At 50.2% G+C, this 22,042-nt stretch overlaps 1 protein-coding gene across 3 annotated transcripts; it reads left to right on the top strand.

Moving 5' to 3' along the window:
* The first annotated feature begins 498 nt into the window (after nucleotides 1-498).
* Nucleotides 499-20,530, top strand: LOC133365197 (gastrula zinc finger protein XlCGF57.1-like). Of its 3 annotated transcripts, XR_009758124.1 has the most exons (5): nucleotides 499-619; nucleotides 7,872-7,992; nucleotides 14,797-14,910; nucleotides 16,052-17,476; nucleotides 20,032-20,530. XR_009758124.1 is itself a non-coding variant. In XM_061586740.1 (4 exons), exons 1-4 carry the CDS (start codon nucleotides 596-598, stop codon nucleotides 17,407-17,409), a joined length of 1,617 nt encoding a protein of 538 aa, XP_061442724.1. In that variant the 5' UTR covers nucleotides 499-595; the 3' UTR covers nucleotides 17,410-20,530. The 3 variants fall into 3 exon arrangements, 2 of the variants coding, with proteins under 2 accessions (XP_061442724.1, XP_061442725.1); XM_061586740.1 differs by having other exon boundaries at nucleotides 16,052-20,530; XM_061586741.1 differs by lacking the exon at nucleotides 14,797-14,910 and having other exon boundaries at nucleotides 16,052-20,530.
* Nucleotides 20,531-22,042: the final 1,512 nt, after the last annotated feature.

A 22,042-nucleotide genomic window follows, 5' to 3' on the forward strand; every position in this document is an offset into this window, starting at 1 on the left:
GGGTCTCCTCTAGTAGCATTGCATGCCAGAGTGGCTCAGGGCAGATGCTCATGCCGCTCACCGATTCATAGGGTCGCCATAAGTCGTGATCAGCGGCCAGGGGCCCGAAGGACAATCACCCAAGGCTACTCTCCGGCCTCGCTCCCGTGGGCAGGCCCCGCCGTTCACACGGGGACCCCAATTCCCATTCCACGGAGCCGGCCAATGCTTAGGCTGCCCTCCCCCCGCCCCACTCGCTGTAGAAGTGATCCAAGGAGACGAGGCCAGGCAGGGATTCGGCCACCGACGTTACAGGCGCTCTCAGCCCCTGGGCTTGCCCCCCCCCAAAGAGAGACACATGAAGAGCGGCCCCCTCCTTGCCCCGAACTCCTTCCAACGGCCAGCTGTGCAGAAGGACTACATTTCCCAGGATGCTCCGGGAGGCGAGGCTCCCAGGGCGAGCGCGCGAGCGCCTGCTCCGGATTGCAGCATCCCGCATCGCCTGCTTTGGTCTGGGCCGGGGGGGCTTTAATCCGCTTTGCAAAAAGCGGCGGCGGCGGCTCCATTCTGCCCGGGCTGCCTTTGTCCTGCGGCCGCCCCCGCGCCGGCAGCCGCGATGGCTTCGGGGGCTCCTGCACAGGTAAGGAGGGATGCCGGCGGGGCGGGGGGCGCGCTCAGGCCTCGCCCAAGCTGCGGGAGGAGAAGGCGGCGGCGGGGCTGGGCAGGCAGCTGGGGAGGGGGGCGCTCCTCTTTCTGCTTCCCCTCCCCGGGGCGGCGGCGGCGGAGGAGGAGGAAAGAGAGAGGCCAAACTTCCCATCTTTCTAAGCAAGGAGTAAGAAACAGCCCATGAGGTAGGCGTCGAAACAGGAGGGCCTCTGAGCACATGCAGAGTGCGGCGCCCTCCCCGGCTTGCCTTGTAGGGCAGGAGCGCGCAGGAGGTTCCCCTCGGCTCAGAGCGTAACCTCCGCCCCCATCGGAGGAGCAGCAAAAACAAAGGCAGCGGTTGAAGTGCCCCCACCCTCTGCGTTGTAGTCAGCTCGGAGCGGGGCCCTGGCTCTCCTCCCTCCCCCCCCACCTTGCTGTCAGGGCTGCAGGCTGGAATCTCTCTCCCCCCCCCCCGCAAGCATTGTGAGTGAGCAACCGGGGGAGGGGAATTGGGGGGGGCGGGGAAGGCTCTTTCGGGCGGGGGTCATTTTGGACCAGCTGCAGCTTAATTTAAGTTAGGGGTGGCCAAAGTAGTTGGGGGGGGGAAGGAAGTGCTCATCAGGGGGAAAGAGTGGCACGGTTGGCATATAGAAGATCTGGGAGGTGGACCAGAGTCGTCCCCCATGAGATGAGTGGTCTTGACCTGGGGGGCAGCGTGGGGGCTTCTGGAATCTGCTAGTCCAGCCTTTGCCAGCCTCATGCACTCCAGATGTTTTGGACTACAGTTTCCATCATCCCCAACCAAGGTGGCCATACGCTGGTGGGGCTGATGGGAGTTGTAGTCTGAGGCATCTGGAGGGCACCAGGTTGGCGAAGGCTGAGTTGGTCTGTGTCATTTATTTTCGGGCTGGGGTGGGGAGAGACCAAGAAGAGAGGTAACAGGCAGCATTGTGAAAAAATAACCTTTTCCCCTTTGGAACTCTCTGCTGCAGGATGGTTGGGGATGGTGATAATATATACGTAGGTAACGCTTCTCCGTAGATCAGGGAGCAGATATGACATGAACTAAGTTTGGGTTAGGATTTAGGGCTTGTCATTTCCAACAACTTGACCCTCGGGAAAGAGGCGACAGAGTGCGGTGCCCCTTCCCCGTGGCTCCAAGAACTTAATTTGACGGACAGCTTTCCAACAAATAACTGTGTCAGCCATTTCAAATGCTAGCTTTTATCTAGGAGCAGGCGAGTCTCAAAGAAGGAAACAGGCTTAATGTAGAAGCTGGAATAGAATAGGCCAGAACGGAAATGCCAGTGTAGGATGTATTAGAGGTGCTGGAGGACAAGACCTTAGACATCAGAGCCTTGTAACAACAATAATAATACTTTTCTCTATGGAGAATGAAAAACGGGCATTTGGGCACCTTTAAGTCCTGGTGAATCTTGGATGTTGTTTTTTAGAAATCTAGCACTTTTGAGCTGCAGTATGTTGTGCATGGAGATGAAGGATCATTCTACTGGCCCAAGATGGCAAAGACAGGAATTTGGGCCTTCCCAGGTGATCAGTTTATGCTAGCCTTCCCCCAAACTGCTGCCCTCTGGGTGTTTTGGACTACAACTCCCATCAGCCCCAGCCAACGCAGATGTGCTGGCTGGGGCTGATGGGAACTGTAGTCCAAAACCCTGGAGGGCACCAGCTTTGGGGAAGGCTGGTTTACAGCAACACAAATCCAGCTGTTGCTTATGTGGTCCTTTCCGAAATGAAGGCCATAGCTCAGTGGAAGAATACCTGCTTTGCATCCAGAAGGCTTTAGGCCACAGCATCTCTTATTTAAAAGGTCAGGGAGCTGCTGAAAGCACAGGGGGTCCCTCTCGGCCTGAGATCCCACGGAGCTGCTGCCAGTCAGGGTACGCAGTACTGTGCCAGATGGAGCGTCGGATATAATGTTGTGCTACTTAAGATCCCACTGCCTTTCCTCAAGCAGCTGGGGGCAGTCAGTGCTAGTCATACTCAGAGTACGCCTCTGAAGTTAACAGGTGTGATTAACTTAGGTCCATTCATTTCAATAGGTTTACTCGAAGGAGGCTTTAGTTCAATTCAACCCTGCTGCTTCCGTTTTTAGGGGCAGACGATTTGCATCTTCCCCCCCTTGCACAAACAACAGTGAAGCTGAGGCACGAGGGGTGGGGAGGGATGGGAAAATGTGCTTCCTTCCCACAAATTGTGGGGCCAGAGCTCACACTGGAGTGAGGTTGGAACGAGGTTGCCCTCTCAGCAAGGCCAGCGACTGGATAGCGTCTGTGTCGTCACAGACAGCTCCCTGAAACGAAACCAACCACAGGGCAATATGTGACCTGAATTGCAGCGTGGGAGTCGCGCTGGCAGAGGCAGAGGTGCCAAGGAGGTGGGCTTTGGACTGAGGCTCTTCTGATGCCGGTCTCGCAGCACTGGTAGGACAGGACAGAAAGGCTCCTCAAAGAAGGAGGGCTTCCTGTTCCAGAAACAGCCACAGCAGCTTTCTCGATGCACCATCGGCTGTGCTGTCCAGACCCACCCTACTAGTTGTCCTGAGAATGGGGATTTGCTCCCTGAAAGTGTGGATTGTGGGCTATTGCTGCTCTGAGACAGTAGCGTAGCGGCAAATTCAGAAGTGCAGGGTCCTTTCATGATAGTCATCCCAAGCCCTCCTCACAACCACACCCCCTTTCCACTTTACCTCATCATGTCATCTCCAAATCCACTTGCCACGCAGCAGATGTTCCTAGGAGCCAATTGGCATGAAAAGGGAGCCTGTGTGTTAGCTATTGAGAAGAGTCTTCTCAGTGGCTGACTCACCTCCTTTCTCTCTAATTGGCTGCAATCAGCACAAAAGGATGACTCTTCTCAGTGGCTAACATTCTCCCCTTTTCATGATGATTGGCTCATACACAGAGACCTGGCGTGGGCCCTGCTTCCCAAAAAGTAAGGGGTCTATGACCCCCTGCGACCATGGGCAACTACACCCCTGCCTGAGACTATCTGTTGTCAGCAAGATGCCATGTCTTGGGGTGCCCTGTTCCAATGGATAAGCTCTGACACAAACAGTCGAAAGGCTGAAGCTAGACTGTCTTGCATGTCTTTCCAGTTTGACTAGGGTAGTTGTGGGGAACCTCCACGCTGGGGCCAAACTTGTCCTGCCAGGCCATTTTGAGCAAGCTACAACCACCCACGCTATGCATGACATCAGGTGTTGGGCAGCTAAGGGCAGGATTTCAAAGGAATGCTTGAAGGGAGTTCTTGAGTGTTCCTTTGCTGAAGCAAGGTTCATTCCCAACTGCCCATCCTCTCATGGTTGCTGGGAGCGCATCTTGCTCAAGGACAGGGAAGCGGTATCATAGAAAGGTAGAGTTGGAAGGAGCCTATAAGGCCATCCAGCCCAACCCCCTGCACAATGCAGGAATCCAAATCAAAGCATTCCCGACAGATGGCTGTCCAGCTGCCTCTTAAAGGCCTCCAGTGTCGGAGAGCCCACTACCTCTCTAGGTTATCTGTCCCATTGTCGTATGGCTCTAACAGTTAGGAAGTTTTTCCTGATGTCCAGTCGAAATCTGGCTTCCTGCAACTTGAGCCCACTATTCCGTGTCCTGCACTCTGGGACGATCGAGAAGAGATCCTGGCCATCCTCTGCGTGGCAGCCTTTCATGTTCCATTGAATGGAAACTGCTCCTTCCTCTCAGCGCTTCTCCTTGAGCCTCGGACAGCCAGAGGTTTAGAGGGCAGTGTGGGGCTGCTTGGCGAAAGCCCTTTTGCAAGCAGCCCCCTGCTGCTCTTTGAACCTCTGGTTTTCTTTGCCCCGTTTGCATTCTGAACTGGTTCAGCCCCACAGTTTTGCTAGCTCAGTCTGCGAAATGTTTTGGTCGACCTGGTGCCCTCCAGATGTTTGGGGCTTATAGCTCCCATCAACCCCACCATCCCATGGCTGGGCTGGCTGGGGCTGATGGGAGTCTTAAGCCTCAGACATCTGGAGGGCACCAGGTTAGTGAAGGCTGGTAGACCCTTTCCAATAACTGATGGATGAGTATTGCCTGGAAGGGAAGAATAGCAGAGGACTTCTAGAATCGTATTGGAGGAGTGAGAGCTCTGAACACCCTTTTGCATTGCCGTTATTGATTGTGCTGGTTGGCATCTATAGAAGGGATTTAATTACGTGTCAAGAAATGTATGCACTGCCTGTTGGGTTTTCCTTCTGGCAACGTAAAAATGTATTTTCTAATAATACCGTTGTCTGATAATAAAGGCAGTCTAATGCAGCCAGACTCCAGTGTTTTATCTAGCCATAAAAATCTGAGACAAATATACATTAAAATTAAGTCCTTCAACCTCCTAGCTATCCTCTAAGCCATCACAAGCAGTTTAATTGGAATGGCGAGGTAGGTAATTATACCATCTGGGAAAAGAGCAGATTCTTGAGAATATGTGATCAAATCTGTTAAAAAAAATGGTAAGGGAGCTGCCTTTTTTATAAATGTTTGCAATCCAGTGTTTGCTGGATATTCAGTGATTGCAACAGGACAATATCCTCAGGGAGCCTGGAGAGTTGAAGACAACTCCTCTCCGCCGCTAAATGGCTAAAGTGGGATCAAAGCTCTGCTTTTCAAGTCAATCGTGTCATGGCTGCTGGAGAAAATGGAGGGATTTAATTTAATTGCGCACATGAGATTGGGGGGTGTGATTATGGAGGGAGGGAGTGCAGCCCTTTCGTCGGTATATAGTATCTGTCTCTACCTACTTGAAGGAAAGCAGGTGCAGAATTATCTGTTGATGGTATCTCATGCCTTCAGTTCAGAAGATGTACCATATATCCTATGTCAGACGTTGGAAGTGTGCGTGTGCTGGAGTGGATTACATGGACACTTTGCTGGAGCTTTGGGAGGATAAATACTGAACTGGGATTCTTCTTCCAATATCCATGCATGAGACATTGCTGATTTCTAGATCCTGTGGTTCTGCTATCTAAAAGAGAGGGTTAAAAAAAATGGAAAGGGAATTTAACAACCAAACAGAGCAAAGTGGAAGCCCTCAGGAGCTGTTGGAAACGGATAAATGGGTTTTATGGATTTGATGTGCTATGGAGTTGGCTGCTTAGCAGGTTTGACAACGCTTTAATTTCAAGCTAAGGGAGCCACATTTTGTTCTAGAACTAGTGTCGACGTTAGGACAGGGCAGAGTTGATTATTCTGATCCCTTACCAGAGTTTCAGGTGTGAATTGCATGTTCCGCCCCCTACCCATCTCTTGTACTTCTGTGTGCTGTGGGAACACTTTGGTGCCAGTCTTCATTCTAGCCAGACTTTGCTCTTCACCAAGACCTGAAAGCTATTGAAGGTGTGGGTCAGCAACTCCAGTTTGGGTGATATGTGTACACCTGAGGGGAGATAGCTGTCACTTTACCTATGCTCATCTAACTGTCTTCCTTCCATTGTGAACTGATACCTTTAGGGAAGCTGACCTCTCCTTCCAAAACTCTCCTTCCTCCCTGTTTTCCTCTGACCAGCTTCAGCACTTTGAAAGTTTGAAAGTTCAAGCTTGCAAGTTCAGCTCCTTGAAAGTTGGGACTAACACCCGGAGCAGATTCCACTGCCCCACTGACATGGAACCACCAGCCACTGCTGGAAAGATGTGGGCATTTTTTACCCTAAATATTCGTAATTTGGTTTGCACAGGTTTATAGGGTGTTCTCCTGCTGTTGGCTGCCAATCAAGCGCCCATAGTTTTTTGGTGCTAGTGCTGTTGTGCTCAGCTGAGGTCAGGTTGTTGGCGGCCTTCAGTAATTTTTTGAGCAACTTCCGGGGTGCATTTTTACCCTGTTGCTCTCTCAGTAGCGCCCTGCAAAAAGCTGGTTCTTGGCTTCTGGTTCTTCCGGTGGGATTCGAGGATCTGAAGAGCAGGCTGTGCTCTTTTCAGGGTGACTTTTCAAGCAACAGCGGTTGTTATGGGGTTTGTCCTTGCTCATTGTTCTATATTCCTCATCTTCTCACCCCCGGCACCCTTCTTATTTTATTCATTTAAAATATTGATAAACTGCACATTCATATAAAACGTCACGAGGCAGTATGCAGACTAAAAACACAGCATTATAATAAAAAAAATCAGTCACGTTGGTATGAGCTGGTTGGCAAAGAATCTCAGGTCTGTAAAAAAAAATGGACTGCCTTCAAGTCGATCCCGACTTATGGCGCCCCTATGAATAGGGTTTTCATGGTAAGCGGTATTCAGGGGTGGTTTACCATTGCCTTTCTCTGAGGCTGAGAGGCAGTGACTGGCCCAAGGTCACCCAGTGAGCTTCACGGCTGTGTGGGGATTCGAACCCTGGTCTCCCAGGTCGTAGTCCAGCACCTTAACCACTACACCACCCTGGTGTAAGTGTAAGGTCTGTTTAAATAATACAGGTTTTTGGAAGGTGTCTAAAAACCAGCAGGGATGACTCCTGCCGAACCTCTATTGGCAAGGAGTTCCACAGGGCAGGGCCAGCCACGCTAAAGGCTCAGCCCCTGGGAAAGGCCAGCAGAACCTTGGGGGCATGTGGGACCACCAAAGTGCCCCATCTGAAGACCTCAGGGACTGAAGTCTTCAACTTCTTGAACTGCAGGTTACAGTCCTGGGTGCCTGGCTTTCTCCGTGAGGCACTTTGGCCCTCTCTTGGAGTGTCCTGGAAACCTCCTCTTTTGGTGTTTTTAAGAAACAAGTTTCTAGCTCCTTTGAATGTTCGGATATACGCTCTGTGTGTGCACTTGCATAATTGTATTTCTAAAGATGGAGGGGGAGCAATGTATAGGGCAGCCTCCCCTCATCTGGTGCCCTCCAGATACTTTGGACTCCAACTGCCATCAGCTGAGGGGTGTTGGAGTCCTAAGCATTTGGAGGGCACCAGACTGGTGAAGGCTGGTGTGTAGCACAGAGGGAGGGCCTGCCGTCTTAGCAGAAGCAGATTACACTATGCAAAACAGCAGATCCTTTTAAGGCCCCTCTGACCATGCTCCCCAGTCCTGTTCTGCAAACTGCTCATCCCAGGATGTGCTTCTTCCCTTCCCTTCCATCTCCCTTCCATCCTTCTGAACGTCTTACACCTTCGGCTGCTGCTTCCTGGCAAAGGCAGAGAGATCCCTCAATTCATAAAAGGTGGACCAGGTCTGTGAGAGTCACTGCGCTCTCCGCCGGAGGGTCGGCGGAGATGTACAGCAATCTATTCCAGGGTCGCCTTTGTTGTTGCCGCAGGTAATGTTTGAGGACGTTGCTGTCTATTTTTCACCGGCCGAGTGGGCGGAGCTGGCGGGATGGCAGAAAGACCTCTACCGGGCCGTGATGGTGGACAATTACGAAGCGGTTGCCTCGCTGGGTAAGGATCCCTCTTGTCGCGCACTTGAAGGCCTGTGGTCTTCCTAAGAGTCCATAGTTGGTGGGAGCCTGCTTCCAAATGCCGCTTGCTGGAAACTGCAAGTGGGGCGAGTGTTGCTGTTGCAGGTCCTGCTTGTGAGTTTCCCATAATGGAGAAGCGAAAAAGGGGGGGACCCCAAAATGCTAGAAAAATATATTTTATTGTAATCCAAGCCCAACGCGTTTCAGCCTGTGTGGATTTAGGCCTTCGTCGGGGGAACAACCACTGGTGTGAAGTGTCTTTCCGTGAGCAAAGGTGCTACTAATGCTAGCCCCTTCTAGCTGTTTGCTTCCCATAATGGGCATCTGGGCGGCCTCCGTGCGCACAAGGTGCTCTTGGTCTGATTCCGCAGACAGGCTCTTCTGATGTTAAGAAGAGCCTGCTGGATCAGGCCAGTGGCCCATCTAGTCCAGCATCCTGTTCTCACAGTGGCCAACCAGGTGCCTGGGGGAAGCCCGCAAGCAGGACCCGAGTGCAAGAACACTCTCCCCTCCTGAGGCTTCCGGCAACTGGTTTTCAGAAGCATGCTGCCTCTGACTAGGGTGGCAGAGCACAGCCATCATGGCATAAGAACATAAGAAGAGAAGATGTTACTGCGCCAGGGCTTGCTGGCTCCTTTCGGAAGGAGGGCAGGAGATGAATTTAGTAAATTATAAACAAACAAACTCTTCACTGACCTGACAGTGGAGGCAAACTTAAGACAAGCTGTAGCTCTGGCACCAGTCTGGAACTTTATGTTTCCCCTTAAACCAGCCTGTCCTCATCCTGCTCCCCAGGTAACAGCAGAGGAAGAGCCTGTCTCCTGGATCAGGCCAGTGGCCCACCTGGGCCAGCACCCTGTTCTCACAGGGGCCAACCATTATGGGAAGCCCACAAGCAAGACGTTGACTGCAGCGGCAACTCCCCCTCTCTGCAGTTTCCAGCAAGTGATATTCCGGGGCATCCTGTCTCCTGACAGTGGAGGGAGAGTATAGCCATTGTGGCTAGTAGCCACTGGTAGCCTCCTCCTCCTCCCATGAATGTGCCTCATCCTCTGCTAAAGCCATCCAAGTCGGTGGCCATCACGGCGTCCCGCATTGTGCGAAGAAGCACTTCCTTTTGTGTGCTGTGAATCTTCCAGAGTTCGGCTTCGTTGGGTGGCCCTGCTGGGTTCTAATATCATGAGAGAGGGAGAGAGACTTTGCGCTTTTGTCTTTCTGCTGGCTGCGGCTGATGGGAACTGTTGTCCCAAACATCTGGAGGGCTGCAGGTTGGGGAAGGCTCCCTCGAGATTCCAAATCCAGGAGTCAGGCTTACGTAAGATGTGGGCCCCCAGAGGGGATGGGGAAGAGAAAGAGTGGGGCGCAAAGTGCTGAGGGAGGAGATGTGGGGCAGCAAAGACTTTAAGGAAAGGGAGAACGATCAGCGGAGGAACAAGAACATAGGCCAGGGGTTTTCTTAAAAGGTTTCTCTTAAAAAAAAAAAGCATAAGTGATGTGCAGACTTGTAACCCTTAAAACCTTTCAGCAACCATTCACTGGCCGTGTTTGGAGGGAATGCTGCCCCCAAACGGCACTTATGGCTTGTTTCTTCCAAAAAACCCACAGTCAGGAAGGGGCTGTACCTCCAGAGGCAGCTGGCGGGTCAAAGTCAGTGGGGCAATGGAATCCGCTCTGGGTTTTAGTCTGAATGTTCAAAAAGCTGTCCGAGGTGCTGAAACCTTATTCCCACAATAGCGCCAGCACTTTGGGCAGCTCCTTGGAAGTTTGGACTAAAGGCCGGAGTGGATCCCACTGCTCCACTGATATGGAGCCACCAGCTGCAGCTGTGAAGCTCAGCGGCAGAGCATTTGCTGTGCATGCAGAAGGTCTCAGGTTCAGTCCCCAATGGCAGCTCCAGGTAGAGCAGGCAGAAATTCTGTGCCTAAAACTTCATAGAATATTAGAATTGGAAGAACATAAGAACATAAGAAGAGCCTGCTGGATCAGGCCAGTGGCCCATCTAGTCCAGCATCCTGTTCTCACAGTGGCCAACCAGGTGCCTGGGGGAAGCCCGCAAGCAGGACCCGAGTGCAAGAACACTCTCCCCTCCTGAGGCTTCCGGCAACTGGTTTTCAGAAGCATGCTGCCTCTGACTAGGGTGGCAGAGCACAGCCATCATGGCTAGTAGCCATTGATAGCCCTGTCCTCCATGAATTTGTCTAATCTTCTTTTAAAGCCATCCAAGCTGGTGGCCATTACTGCATCTTGTGGGAGCAAATTCCATAGTTTAACTATGCGCTGAGTAAAGAAGTACTTCCTTTTGTCTGTCCTGAATCTTCCAACATTCAGCTTCTTTGAATGTCCACGAGTTCTAGTATTATGAGAGAGGGAGAAGAACTTTTCTCTATCCACTTTCTCAATGCCATGCATAATTTTATACACTTCTATCATGTCTCCTCTGACCCGCCTTTTCTCTAAACTAAAAAGCCCCAAATGCTGCAACCTTTCCTCGTAAGGGAGTCGCTCCATCCCCTTGATCATTCTGGTTGCCCTCTTCTGAACCTTTTCCAACTCTATAATATCCTTTTTGAGATGAGGCGACCTGAACTGTACACAGTATTCCAAATGCGGCCGCACCATAGATTTATACAACGGCATTATGATATCGGCTGTTTTATTTTCAATACCTTTCCTAATTATTGCTAGCATGGAATTTGCCTTTTTCACAGCTGCCGCACACTGGGTCGACATTTTCATCGTGCTGTCCACTACAACCCCGAGGTCTCTCTCCTGGTCGGTCACCGCCAGTTCAGACCCCATGAGCGTATATGTGAAATTAAGATTTTTTTCTCCAATATGCATAATTTTACACTTGTTTCTATTGAATTGCATTTGCCATTTTTCCGCCCATTCACTCAGTTTGGAGAGGTCTTTTTGGAGCTCTTCGCAATCCTTTTTTGTTTTAACAACCCTGAACAATTTAGTGTCGTCAGCAAACTTGGCCACTTCACTGCTCACTCCTAATTCTAGGTCATTAATGAACAAGTTGAAAAGTACAGGTCCCAATACCGATCCTTGAGGGACTCCACTTTCTACAGCCCTCCATTGGGAGAACTGTCCGTTTATTCCTACTCTCTGCTTTCTGCTTCTTAACCAATTCCTTATCCACAAGAGGACCTCTCCTCTTATTCCATGACTGCTAAGCTTCCTCAGAAGCCTTTGGTGAGGTACCTTGTCAAACGCTTTTTGAAAGTCTAAGTACGCTATGTCCACTGGATCACCTCTATCTATATGCTTGTTGACACTCTCAAAGAATTCTAATAGGTTACTGAGACAGGACTTTCCCTTGCAGAAGCCATGCTGGCTCTGCTTCAGCAGAAGGGGCCTGTAAGGCCATCAAGTCCAACCCCCTGCTCAATGGAGGAATCCAAATCAAAGCATTCCCAACAGATGGCTGTCCAGCTGCCTTTTGAATGCCTCCAGTGTCGGAGAGCCCACTACCTCTCTAGGTCATTGGTTCCATTGTCGTATGGCTCTAACGGTTAGGAAGTTTTTCCTGATGTCCAGTCAAAATCTGGCTTCCTGCAACTTGAGTCCATTATTCCGTGTCCTGCACTCTGGGACGATCGAGAAGAGATCCCGGCCCTCCTCTGTGTGGCAACCTCTCGAGTACAAGAAAAGTGCTATCCTGTCTCCCCTCAGTCTTCTCTTCTGCAGGCTAAACATGCCCAGTTCTTTCAGTCTCTTCTCACAGGGCTTTGTTTCCAGTCTCCTGATCATCCTTGTTGCCCTTCTCTGAACCTGTTCCAGTTTGAAGGAAGGAAGGGGCTCTGAGCTGGCTCAAGGAGTGTAGTGGCCGTGAGGGGTGTGTGGGGAGAGAGCAGTGACTTCAAAGCCAGATCCCTTGAGGCAAAGTATGCTTCAGATGAGAATTTTTTTGGGGGGAGGAAGGAGATGAGCAAAGTGCCAGAAGGCACAGGGGTCTGGTCCTGCATTCAGCTGCTCCTTCCACGGAGGTTCACCTGGGCGCATCCTGTCTTTAGGATCCCTTCGTCCCCATCCACCATCAGATTCTTGGATGCAGAAACCGCTGGTCGGGTGGGAGGGCTTCTCTTGGGCTCATGGTGGAGATGGGACTGGCTGGTAGAGTACTTTAAATGAGGGGTGGGAGGGAGGTAGAAAGCTTGAGGAAGTGGGGCAGGTGGGGGGAAACTAGAGGTCCATGTTTGCAGCTGAAAAGCGTCTTGGGAGCAGCAGGTTAGTGAGGATAGGCTTGATCAGGAGTGCTGAACCTGTGCAGAGACAAGTGTCTGTCTACATCAGTGTCATCTATTTAATTAAGAGCATTTATAATTTTACAATATTTTTAAAAACTCTAAGCAGTGTGCAATTTAAATGTATGTCATTAGAAAATACAGCCTAAAAGCAATAGGGATTTGCTGTATACTGAGTCAGACCCACGGGTCCTCATTGTATTGTCTACGCTGACTTGGCAGTGATTCTCCAGGATTTCAGGCAGGGGTCCCTCCCAGCTCCACCTAGAAAGGCCGTTGGGGACTGAGCCTGGGACCTTCTACATGCAGAGCAGATGCTCTGCCGCTGGGCTATGGCCCTTAAAGTAGCAATATATAAAATTATTTATATAAAAACGTAAATCATAGAATAGTAGAGTTGGAAGGGTCCTACAAGGCCATCAAGTCCAACCCCCTGCTCAATGCAGGAATCCAAATCAAAGCATTCCCGACAGATGGCTGTCCAGCTGCCTCTTGAAGGCCTCCAGTGCTGGAGAGCCCACTACCTCTCTAGGTCATTGGTTCCATTGTCATATGGCTCTAACAGTTAGGAAGTTTTTCCTGATATCCAGTCGAAATCTGGCTTCCTGCGACTTGAGCCTGTTATTCCATGTCCTGCACTCTGGGACAATCGAGAAGAGATCCCGGCCCTCCTCTGTGTGACAACCTTTCATGTACTTGAAGAGTGCTATCAAATCTCCCCTCAATCTTCTCCAGGCTAAACATGCCCAGTTCTTTCAGTCTCTCCTCACAGAGCTTTGTTTCCAGTCCCCTGATCTTCCTCATTGCCCTCCTCTTAACCTGTTCCAGTTTGTTTGCATCCTTCTTGAAGTGCAGAGACCAGAACTGGATGAGGCCTAACCAGTGCTGAATAGAGGGGGACTAATATATAAATATAAATAAATATAAAAAGCAGTAATATAAAAGCAGATTAAACATGAATTAGGGGATTCAGGCACATGAAGCCAGGTCTGATCTTATGAGTCAGGGAAAGGTTGGGCTAATCTATCTCTTACTTGTCCAAATCAGGGGATGTGGACAAAGTCTTAAAAACTGTTGCTTGCATGTACCTATAGATCCAGGGTGGGCAGAAGGTAAATTGGGATCTACTGATAGGTATCTGGGGGATTTGAAGTGGATAGGAAGGGAATTCTGACTCCCAACTGTTTAACAAAAGCAGCAAAAGGACTCCCTAAATTATACCGCTTAAACTTCAGGAAGTGAGGGTGAAAGGGAACAGATTTGAAGAAAGCTTTGGGACAGGAAGAACCAGGAGTAAATTTTTGGGTAGAAGGACAGTTCAGTACTCTGTTTTGGTTCTCAGGATGCTTTCCAGGGCTCCGGTTTCTGTAATTCTCAGTGTGTGTCTTGTGGCACTCAGCTGCAGTTGGTGCATCCTGGGGTTTTAGTTAAAAAAAAAAGAAAGTAGCATGCATGAAGTCTGTGCAGCCCTGCCATAGGCTGAGAAGCCAAGTGCTATTTGGGGGAGCTTCTGTCTACACACACCTTAAATACGCACACAGGACAAATTGCTTGCTGCTCTTGAAACTCCACCAACACCTTTCAAATCAGTTTGGGAAGATGCAAGGCGCCTGCTGTTTGAGAGATACAAGTCTGAAGCTGTCCTGGCGTTCAGCAGAACGATTCATGAAATTTTTCCAGTCCTGGCCCTGATTAGATACATATAAAATATGGTCCTTTCTAGTATAGTCTGTTTAAGCTGATACAACCCTGTTGAGATGGGCAGCTTCAAAGGGGCGTCAGAAGACCAAGGGCGAACTCACTGGAGTGGCTTCCTGCTGGGGCCCAGGGTTCTGAACTAGCATTTCAGTCCTGCCGTTAACCCAGAGACTTCGGGGTGGCTCTGAACCCTGGTCCCCTTGTGTACCTCTCAGCCGTGTCTCTCCCCACATAAACATGGCCTTGTCATCTGTCCTTTCCAGTTATGGGCACAGTGAAGGTGGAGCTGGTTAAACTGCATCCACCCCATTCCATATGATTAATCATTATTTATTAAGCAGTAGTGCTATTTAGTTTAATTATTCATTTATGACTCTCCTTCCACGTAGGTGTCAAGGTGGACTTACAAATATTTCACAAAAACAGCTGAAATAGTTTTTAAAACAGCAGAAAAAACAATTGGAAGTAGGTGTTCATTTCGTGTTGTTTTGAAACCTAAGGCTGTTTTCATCCGGCTGGCAAAAGCTTGCCTTCGGTTGGTTCTGCAAAGTGCAGATCGTGGGCACCTGTCGTGTCTCGTCAGGGATGCTGTTCCACAGAACAGGGGCAGCCACACTGAAAGCCCTGCTCCGGGTTACTGTGGAGTGGGCTTCTGATATTTTAGGAGGTATTTTAGGAGGTAGTAGATACTGGAGATATTGGAGGAGACACTCTCCTGCAGAATGCAGTGACCCACGGGGCATATAAGGGAGAGCAACAGTATCCTGTTGTTGTTGTTGTTGTGGGCTGAGTGCAAGGGAGGTGCTCTATACTGTCCTCTGCTCCCACGACAGGGCACCTGTCTGTCAAACCTGAGCTCATCTGCAAAATAGAGCGTGAGGAGGAGCCCTGCATGGAGGAGCCCCTGCTGCCCCCCACATGGAAGCGACCCCAGAGCCCCTGGTTGGGTGAGTAGATTTTTGAGCCGGGGGTGGGGGTGGGGGTGGGGAGCAGTCTTGTAAAGCAGCCTTCCTGAACCCGTTGTCCTTCAGATATTTTGGACTACAACTCCCATAAGTCTCAGCCTGCATAGTCACCGCTTTTGTGCAAGTGGTGTAGGAAGCGCGGTAGGCTGGTGTGGAGGGCCGGACCCTGAACGCGTGACTCCCACCAGGAGAAGGGCTCTGGTCTTCCTGGAGCAAAGTTCCCTTTCCTTCTGCACAGGCAACGGAGCGCCTAAACAGCTCCTTGAGGTTTCTGCCGTCACTTTCCACCTGCAATTCATCCCCATCTCCTTCGGTGGGTGAGGCGGCGAGGGAGTTGGGAGGCAGTGACCCAGTCTGATTACCAGTTCCTGGGAACTGCAAGTGGGGAGAGTGCTCTTGCACTCAGATGCTTCCCACAGCGGGCACCTGGCTGGCCGGCCGCTGTGAGAACAGGATGTTGATGGGCCTGTTTTGACCTGATCTAACTGCAGGGCTCTTCCTACATTCTTATGACCGTTAATCCGTCTAGCTCAATATTGTCTGCTCTTACTGGCAGTGGCTCTCCAAGGTCTCAGGCAGGGAAAGGTTATTCCCATCTCCTGCATCTGTTATCCTCTTTCAGCTAGAGACTGGACCTGAGACCTTTTGCAGTGCTGCACCACAGAGCAGAGGCCGCTGGCTAATAAGACTGCCTTATGCTAGGTCAGACTGTTTGCCTTTCTATCCTGTTCTGACTGGTAGCGTCTCAAGACTTGGACTAGAACTAGGGCTAGGTTTAAAAACTCGAAGCTCACCGGGTGAACCTGAGCCCATCACGACCTCTCAAACTGTTTGTTTGTTTGTTTGTTTTTCATTATTCTTGTAGGCCACTTTTCTTTTTTTCTCATAAAGGTGAACTCAAAGCAACTTACAATAACAGCCTAGCCCACCTCGCAGGGTGGTTGTCGTGAGGATAAAATGGGAGGGAGGACCATATATGCCTCCATGAGGGAAAGGCAGGATGGAAATGTCATAACAAATACAATTCTTCTCAGTCCTGCCAGGGATTACAGGTAGGACCTTTCCCCAAATCTGTGATGGCAAGAGTCTCTCTCTCTCTTTCCCTTTTCTTTCCTACCCACAGGAGATGGGATCAGGATGGAAGATGAGGAAGAGAGCAAAGGGGCAGTCCCTGCCCGGCAGCTGACAGGCCAGCGCAAGGGAAGGAAGAAGGTCCACTCTTCAGGAACAGAGAAGCCTGTGACTCGGGCGACGAGCGCACCCCCCAAGGCTGAGGAGGACGCACTCCTGACGGCGACCCTAAAGACGAAGCCTCCGGAGTGCCCCGAGTGTGGCAAAAGCTTCCTGAGCAATGTGGCGATGATCATCCACATCCGGACGCACACAGGGGAGCGCCCCTTCAAGTGCCACCTCTGCCCCAAGGGCTTCCCCTCCCGGGGGGACCTGAAGCGGCACATCAAGACCCACCTGCGCAAGAAGGATTCCCCGCCCGGCCCCTCCAGCCCCAAGACGAGGAAGTGTCTCACCGCCAAGCTCCAGCTCCTGCGCCAGTTGGGGGCTGCCCCAGGCCCCAAGAAGCCCCACACCTGCGCCCAGTGCGGGAAGAGCTTCAACAAGAAGCAGGACTTGCGGAAGCACCAGGGGACCCACTCGACGGAGAGGCCCTTCTCCTGCCTGGAGTGCGGCCGCTGCTTCCGGCTCAAGCAGATCCTGGTGGCCCACATGAAGGTGCACGTCGGGGAGCGGCCCTTTGCCTGCGAGCAGTGTGGCAAGCGCTTCAGCCAGAAGCACCATGTGGAGAGCCACCAGCGTGTCCACACGGGCGAGAAGCCCTTCTCGTGCACCACCTGCGGGAAGCGCTACTCCCAGAAGCAGCCGCTCATCAGCCACCTGCGTCTCCACACGGGCGAGCGGCCCTACATCTGTGGCGAGTGTGGGAAGACCTTCCGCAACCAGGCGACCCTCACCATCCACAACCGCATGCACACCGGCGAGCGCCCCTACCGCTGCCTGCTGTGCGGCAAGACCTGCAGCCAACTGCAGCACCTCAAGAGCCACCAGCGGGTGCACCGCGCAGAGCAGCACCTCCTCCAGGCCGGCGACACCAAAGCCCTCGCCCTGAAGAGAGCCCGCGAGATGAAAGAGAAGCCCTACCAGTGCTCCAAGTGTGAGAAACGCTTCCGGGACGAAAAGATCATGCAGACCCACCACAAGACCCATGAGGAGAAGACGCCGCCCCTGAAATGTGGACTCCTGCTAAGTGAAGCAAGCCTCAGGCAAAGCCTGCCACTTCCTGTCCAGCCCCAAAAGCCTCCGCCAGAGTTGAAATCTGTTGGCAGAGGGACAGGCACCGGCAAGAAGCAGGCCGCTGCCATCCAGCCCGGCGCGGCGACTGGGAAGCGAGCTGTTGCATGCTCCGATTGTGGCAGGAAGTTCACCCAGGCAAAATATCTCACCATGCACCGGAGGAGCCATACATGAGGAAGCCTGTTTGTGTTGGAAGTTTTTTTTAAAAAGCAACCTGATAGCACATTTTAAAGGAAATCTTGTGAGCAAACCCTTTGTTTGGAGCAACTAGTGTACTAAAAGTGCAGGAAGCAACCTTTTAAGATACACCGCAATCTTCCTCAGGCTTATATGATGAAGAAAACTGGTGGGAGGAGGAGAGAGGGAGAAGAAGGAAAGAAGGATGTTTCTAGCTAGAGGTTTAAGTGAAAAATGTCCTGCAGCAAGTGCAGTTATATTCTTAAGTCTTGCCCACCTTTAAAAAAAAAAAAAATCCAGCCCATGGAAGATTTCTGTATAATTTGCAAGCCTGCACCAGTTGTCCCAAATGAAGGTCTTGTCTCAGTTGCTCTGTGTTATCCTATGGATCCAAAGTGGCTACAATGATGCTGAACTCTTGTTAGCTCTCGATCCGCTAGGACGCCGTGCGGCAGCCTTTGGAGTCCTTGTCACAGAGGCTCCTGGGTCACTGTCCCACGTGTGAAAATGCCTTGGACAAAGAAAAAGGAGTAAAACCCTCCTGTTGAACTGTGTCCAAGGAGCTGGCAGTATAAACAGGAATTCACTCCTGTAGGACATAGTGACGGCCGCTAGGCAAGGTGGCACTTTAAGAGGGATTTCCCCAAACGTTAGAGGATAGAACTATCGTAGTTTTAATAGGCAGGACAGGTAAGAGTGGGGACCTCTATAGGATTGAAGGAAGCTGCAATGTACTGAGTCAGACCATCTAACTGTTGCCTGGCCGTGTCAGCAGGGGTGAAGCCAGGGGATGAACCTTGGACACCCAGTCACTGAGCGATGGCCCTACCCCATTGCTCAGAGGCAGCCCGCCATCTAAGTGCCAGCTGTGAGAGCCATGGGCTCCATGCCCTGCTTGCGAGCTGCTCCTGGCCAGCGGCATCTCTGGTGCAGGTGATTAAGATTACCTCCACAGTGGAGCCCCACCCCCAGTGCTGCGGAGGCATGGCTGTCCAGCAATCGGATGCAGAATTCGGATGGAAGACCCGCCCAGCACTTTAGTCTAGCAGTGTATTCTCCTTTGAAAGAATCTGAAATGCCAGCCCCCACGGGCAGCATCCTAAATAGCAAGTCCTCCCTTCAGCCTTGTATTTAAGCATTCGCCTGGCAGCCTAGGCGACAAGGAACTGCATGTGGGCAAGCGTGTGGAATTGCATGCCAGTGTGCAGACAGGCTGGGGAATGAGAGTCAGAGCACTTGGCATAGAAATGTGGCAGGCTGCTGGAGGACAGGCGGAGCTCTGTATCCCAACTCTGCCGCCCTGGGCTCCTGCTGGGAGGAAGGGCGGAATATAAATCAAATAATAATCATCATCATCATAATAAAAAACGCAGCTACACCCCCAGCAGGCTATGAACTGAAGTGGGTTTATTTGCAAGGCTGCCTGAAGTCAGTTTCTGTTCCCTGCTTTTTCACAGGGGCAGGGAGGGTTCAGTTATTGGGTTCTTCTTTGCAGGCAGAGCAAATGCTTAATGTGTTTTTTACTTTGCTGTCTTAACAAATAACATTAGAAAAATTTAATGAATTGTCGTGGCTGCAAAATAGAAGCCAGTAAATACATGCACACCGTTTGCAGGAGGACAGGAACTGACCAACGAAAAGCTGCTGCAGGTACACAGATGAATGGCAAGCAGCTAATACAGAGTATATCAATTGAAATAATAAAATAAATAATAAATAGCTGAAGCCAAGAAGCTGCTTGAAAGGAAGGCGCAAGGAGTAAACAACTAATGAAAGGGCCAGTCGCAGACAGAAGCCACAACAGCACATTGCCAGCCCACACTGGACAGTCTAGCTCTCCTGTTGCGTTTTAAGAGCACAGCATGGCCACAATTCAGGGCTGAAAAAAGATGGGGGGAGAACACAGGATCCATTGAAATACAATGCTTTGACAAGGACACTGTCTGGATTCTCCACAAAAAGTGAGACTGAATTGCGCTCCTTTTGGAGAAAACAGCAAGTGTGAATTTAAAGGGCAATGGTCACCTAGTATAGACTGTCACTGTTCTTAAGATCCCAGCAGTAAATAGGCTTTGTCGTTGATTAGCTTTTAAAGTTCCATTTGGAAGTTGATCATTTGCATGAGGGACATTTGTGGTTTTTTAATCTGTGATTATATATAAACCCATCCCAGAGTTGCAAGGATGAACTGCTTTGCATTGAGTTGTGGGTCAGGTTTCTGAGCTGTCTGTGGTCTGCATTTTCCAAAGAAATAATTATTGGAGGGAATTCACTGGATTGCTGAATGCCCAATTAAACCCAAGTTTGTGCACAGTCCCTGTCCCACTCGTCTAAGATACTTGCTATGGGGTGGCTGTGAGTTTCTGCAAACTGGAAGAGAGTTGCAGTGAAATCCTGTCCATGTTTACACAGAAGTAAATCCCATTAAGTTCAGGGGGACTTGGTAAGTGTCATTGGGATTGTAGCCTGCTTTTGTTTACTTTAAAAAAACAAACCTTGAGATCATCAGTTTCCCACAAATGAATTTGCATAGATATGTGTAAGCAGAATAGTAATTTTTGTGGATTGGACATTTTGTGTACCTTTTTGATTTACACGACTGAATTAATTCCCCTTCAGTTTCTCATAAACGGAACACGCAGTAGCAAAGGACGGATGATACTCCCTCTTCCCAAGTGCCCTTAAAAGACTGGCGTTGGTTCCGGTTGACAAAGCTGCTTAATTCAGCCTTCCCCACCCTGGAGCCTTGCAGATGTTCTGGACTCCAAACTCCCATCAGCCCCAGCCAGCACAGCTGAGCTCTGGTAGGCAGGTTTCTACATAATCCACGTGTGTGTTTTCCTTATAAAGCTTGCTCTGCACTGTGAATTGTCATCTGTTTCACTCTTTTGTATTTTAGAATGGGTGGTCTCATAACACCACTCGTTTTTCACACATCAGACTGAAAATCCAAACTCCACATGAGGATTCCCTGGAGGAGGTAGGATTTGAAACTAGATCTCAGTCCAGCATGCCACTTGAAGGCTCAGCCTGACTGGTGAATGCACCAGTCTGCATGCTAAACTGTGTGCATATGAATATAGTCACTCAATCCTACCGGGAGGAAGGGCGGGATATAAATCTAATAAAAATAATATAATAAGTGGCTACTCACCACAGCTCAACAGCCCATAATAAGGTTTATAATCAAATAAGGACATAAACAGTTTAATTTGATCTGTTTCTTAATTACTATGTTTATATACCACCTTTCTGTGTTCAAGATCATTTTCAGCATAAAATAATGGTTTATTATCTAAGAGACATGACATGAAAGGAAGAAGGAACTGGGTGGGCAGAGGAAAAACCCACATACAAAAAAAACACACGCCAATACTGTTCTATAACAGCCACTGATGAAAAGAAGATTTTGGAAATAAAGAATCCTCACTTGGCTGGGAGTGGTCCTGGCTGCCTCAAATGCGGTCAGCTGAGCAAGTCTATCTCAGAGCTGCTTCTCTAACTCAGATAATTCAGTAGCCCAATTGCTTGGGCCAAACTATTCGGAACTGTTATGAATTTTCAGGATGAGCTGTCAGTGTTGTGCTGCTGCTGTTGGAGCTCCTTTTAACGACACAGTGCACACCCTCTAGCCCAGCTACAGTTATCTTTTTCTAATTTAAAATCTACAAACTTGCAGAGAAGATAACTGAACATCTGGACTATCCCTTTTAAAGAAACCTTGAAGGTGGTGAACATCCCAACATGGGGAGGAACAGAGCAGAGGGAGAGAGGAGAGTTTGAAACCCCCATCAACCCTGCCCATTGGCCATGCTTGCTGGGGCTGATATGAGTTGTAGTTTAGCATAATCTGGAAGGCGACAGGTCCCCTACCCCTGATTTAAATGGAAATTACAAAACAAACAACTAGCGGAGCAGAAATGGGGTGGTTTAGAGGGGCATGTTGCAGATCCTTGCAAAAGATCATTGTTGTTTAGCTGAACTGTATAAAATTTAATGCACAGACCTTATTTCAGCCATAGAAAAGGAAAATGGGTCTGCCAGAGAATGACAGAAGACACACCAGAAACCAATATTTAAAGCCCTCGGCCAATGAAATGGAAGCCTGTCTCCAAGCCTTGACCTCAGAACTGATCCACACATTTGGACAATGTTGGGGGAAGCTTGTTTCTCTTCAGAATTGCAGGCGCAGGATTGCAGGGTCAGAGGAGGGCCAGGAGAATGATCAGGAGACTGGAATCAAAGCCCTATGCTGTGGAGTTGGGGTCGGACAGTAGAAAAACAGAGGAGTCGGTTTGGCGTACCAACTCCACAGCTCTGCCTATGAGGAGAGACTGAAAGAACTGGGCATGTTTAGCCTGAAGAGAAGACTGAGGGTAGATACGATAGCACTCTTCAAGTAGCTGAAAGGTTGTCACACAGAGGAGGGCCGGGATCTCTTCTCAATTGTCCCAGAGTGCAGGACACGGAATAATGGGCTCAAGTTGCAGGAAGCCAGATTCAGCTGAACATCAGGAAAAATGTCCTAACTGTTGGAGCGGTACAACAATGGAACCAATGACCTAGAGAGGTGGTGGGCTCTCCAACACTGGAGGCATTCAAGAGGCAGCTGGACAGCCATCTGTCGGGG

This window comes from Rhineura floridana, chromosome 10 (assembly GCF_030035675.1).
Source record: "Rhineura floridana isolate rRhiFlo1 chromosome 10, rRhiFlo1.hap2, whole genome shotgun sequence".
NCBI lineage: Eukaryota > Metazoa > Chordata > Lepidosauria > Squamata > Rhineuridae > Rhineura > Rhineura floridana.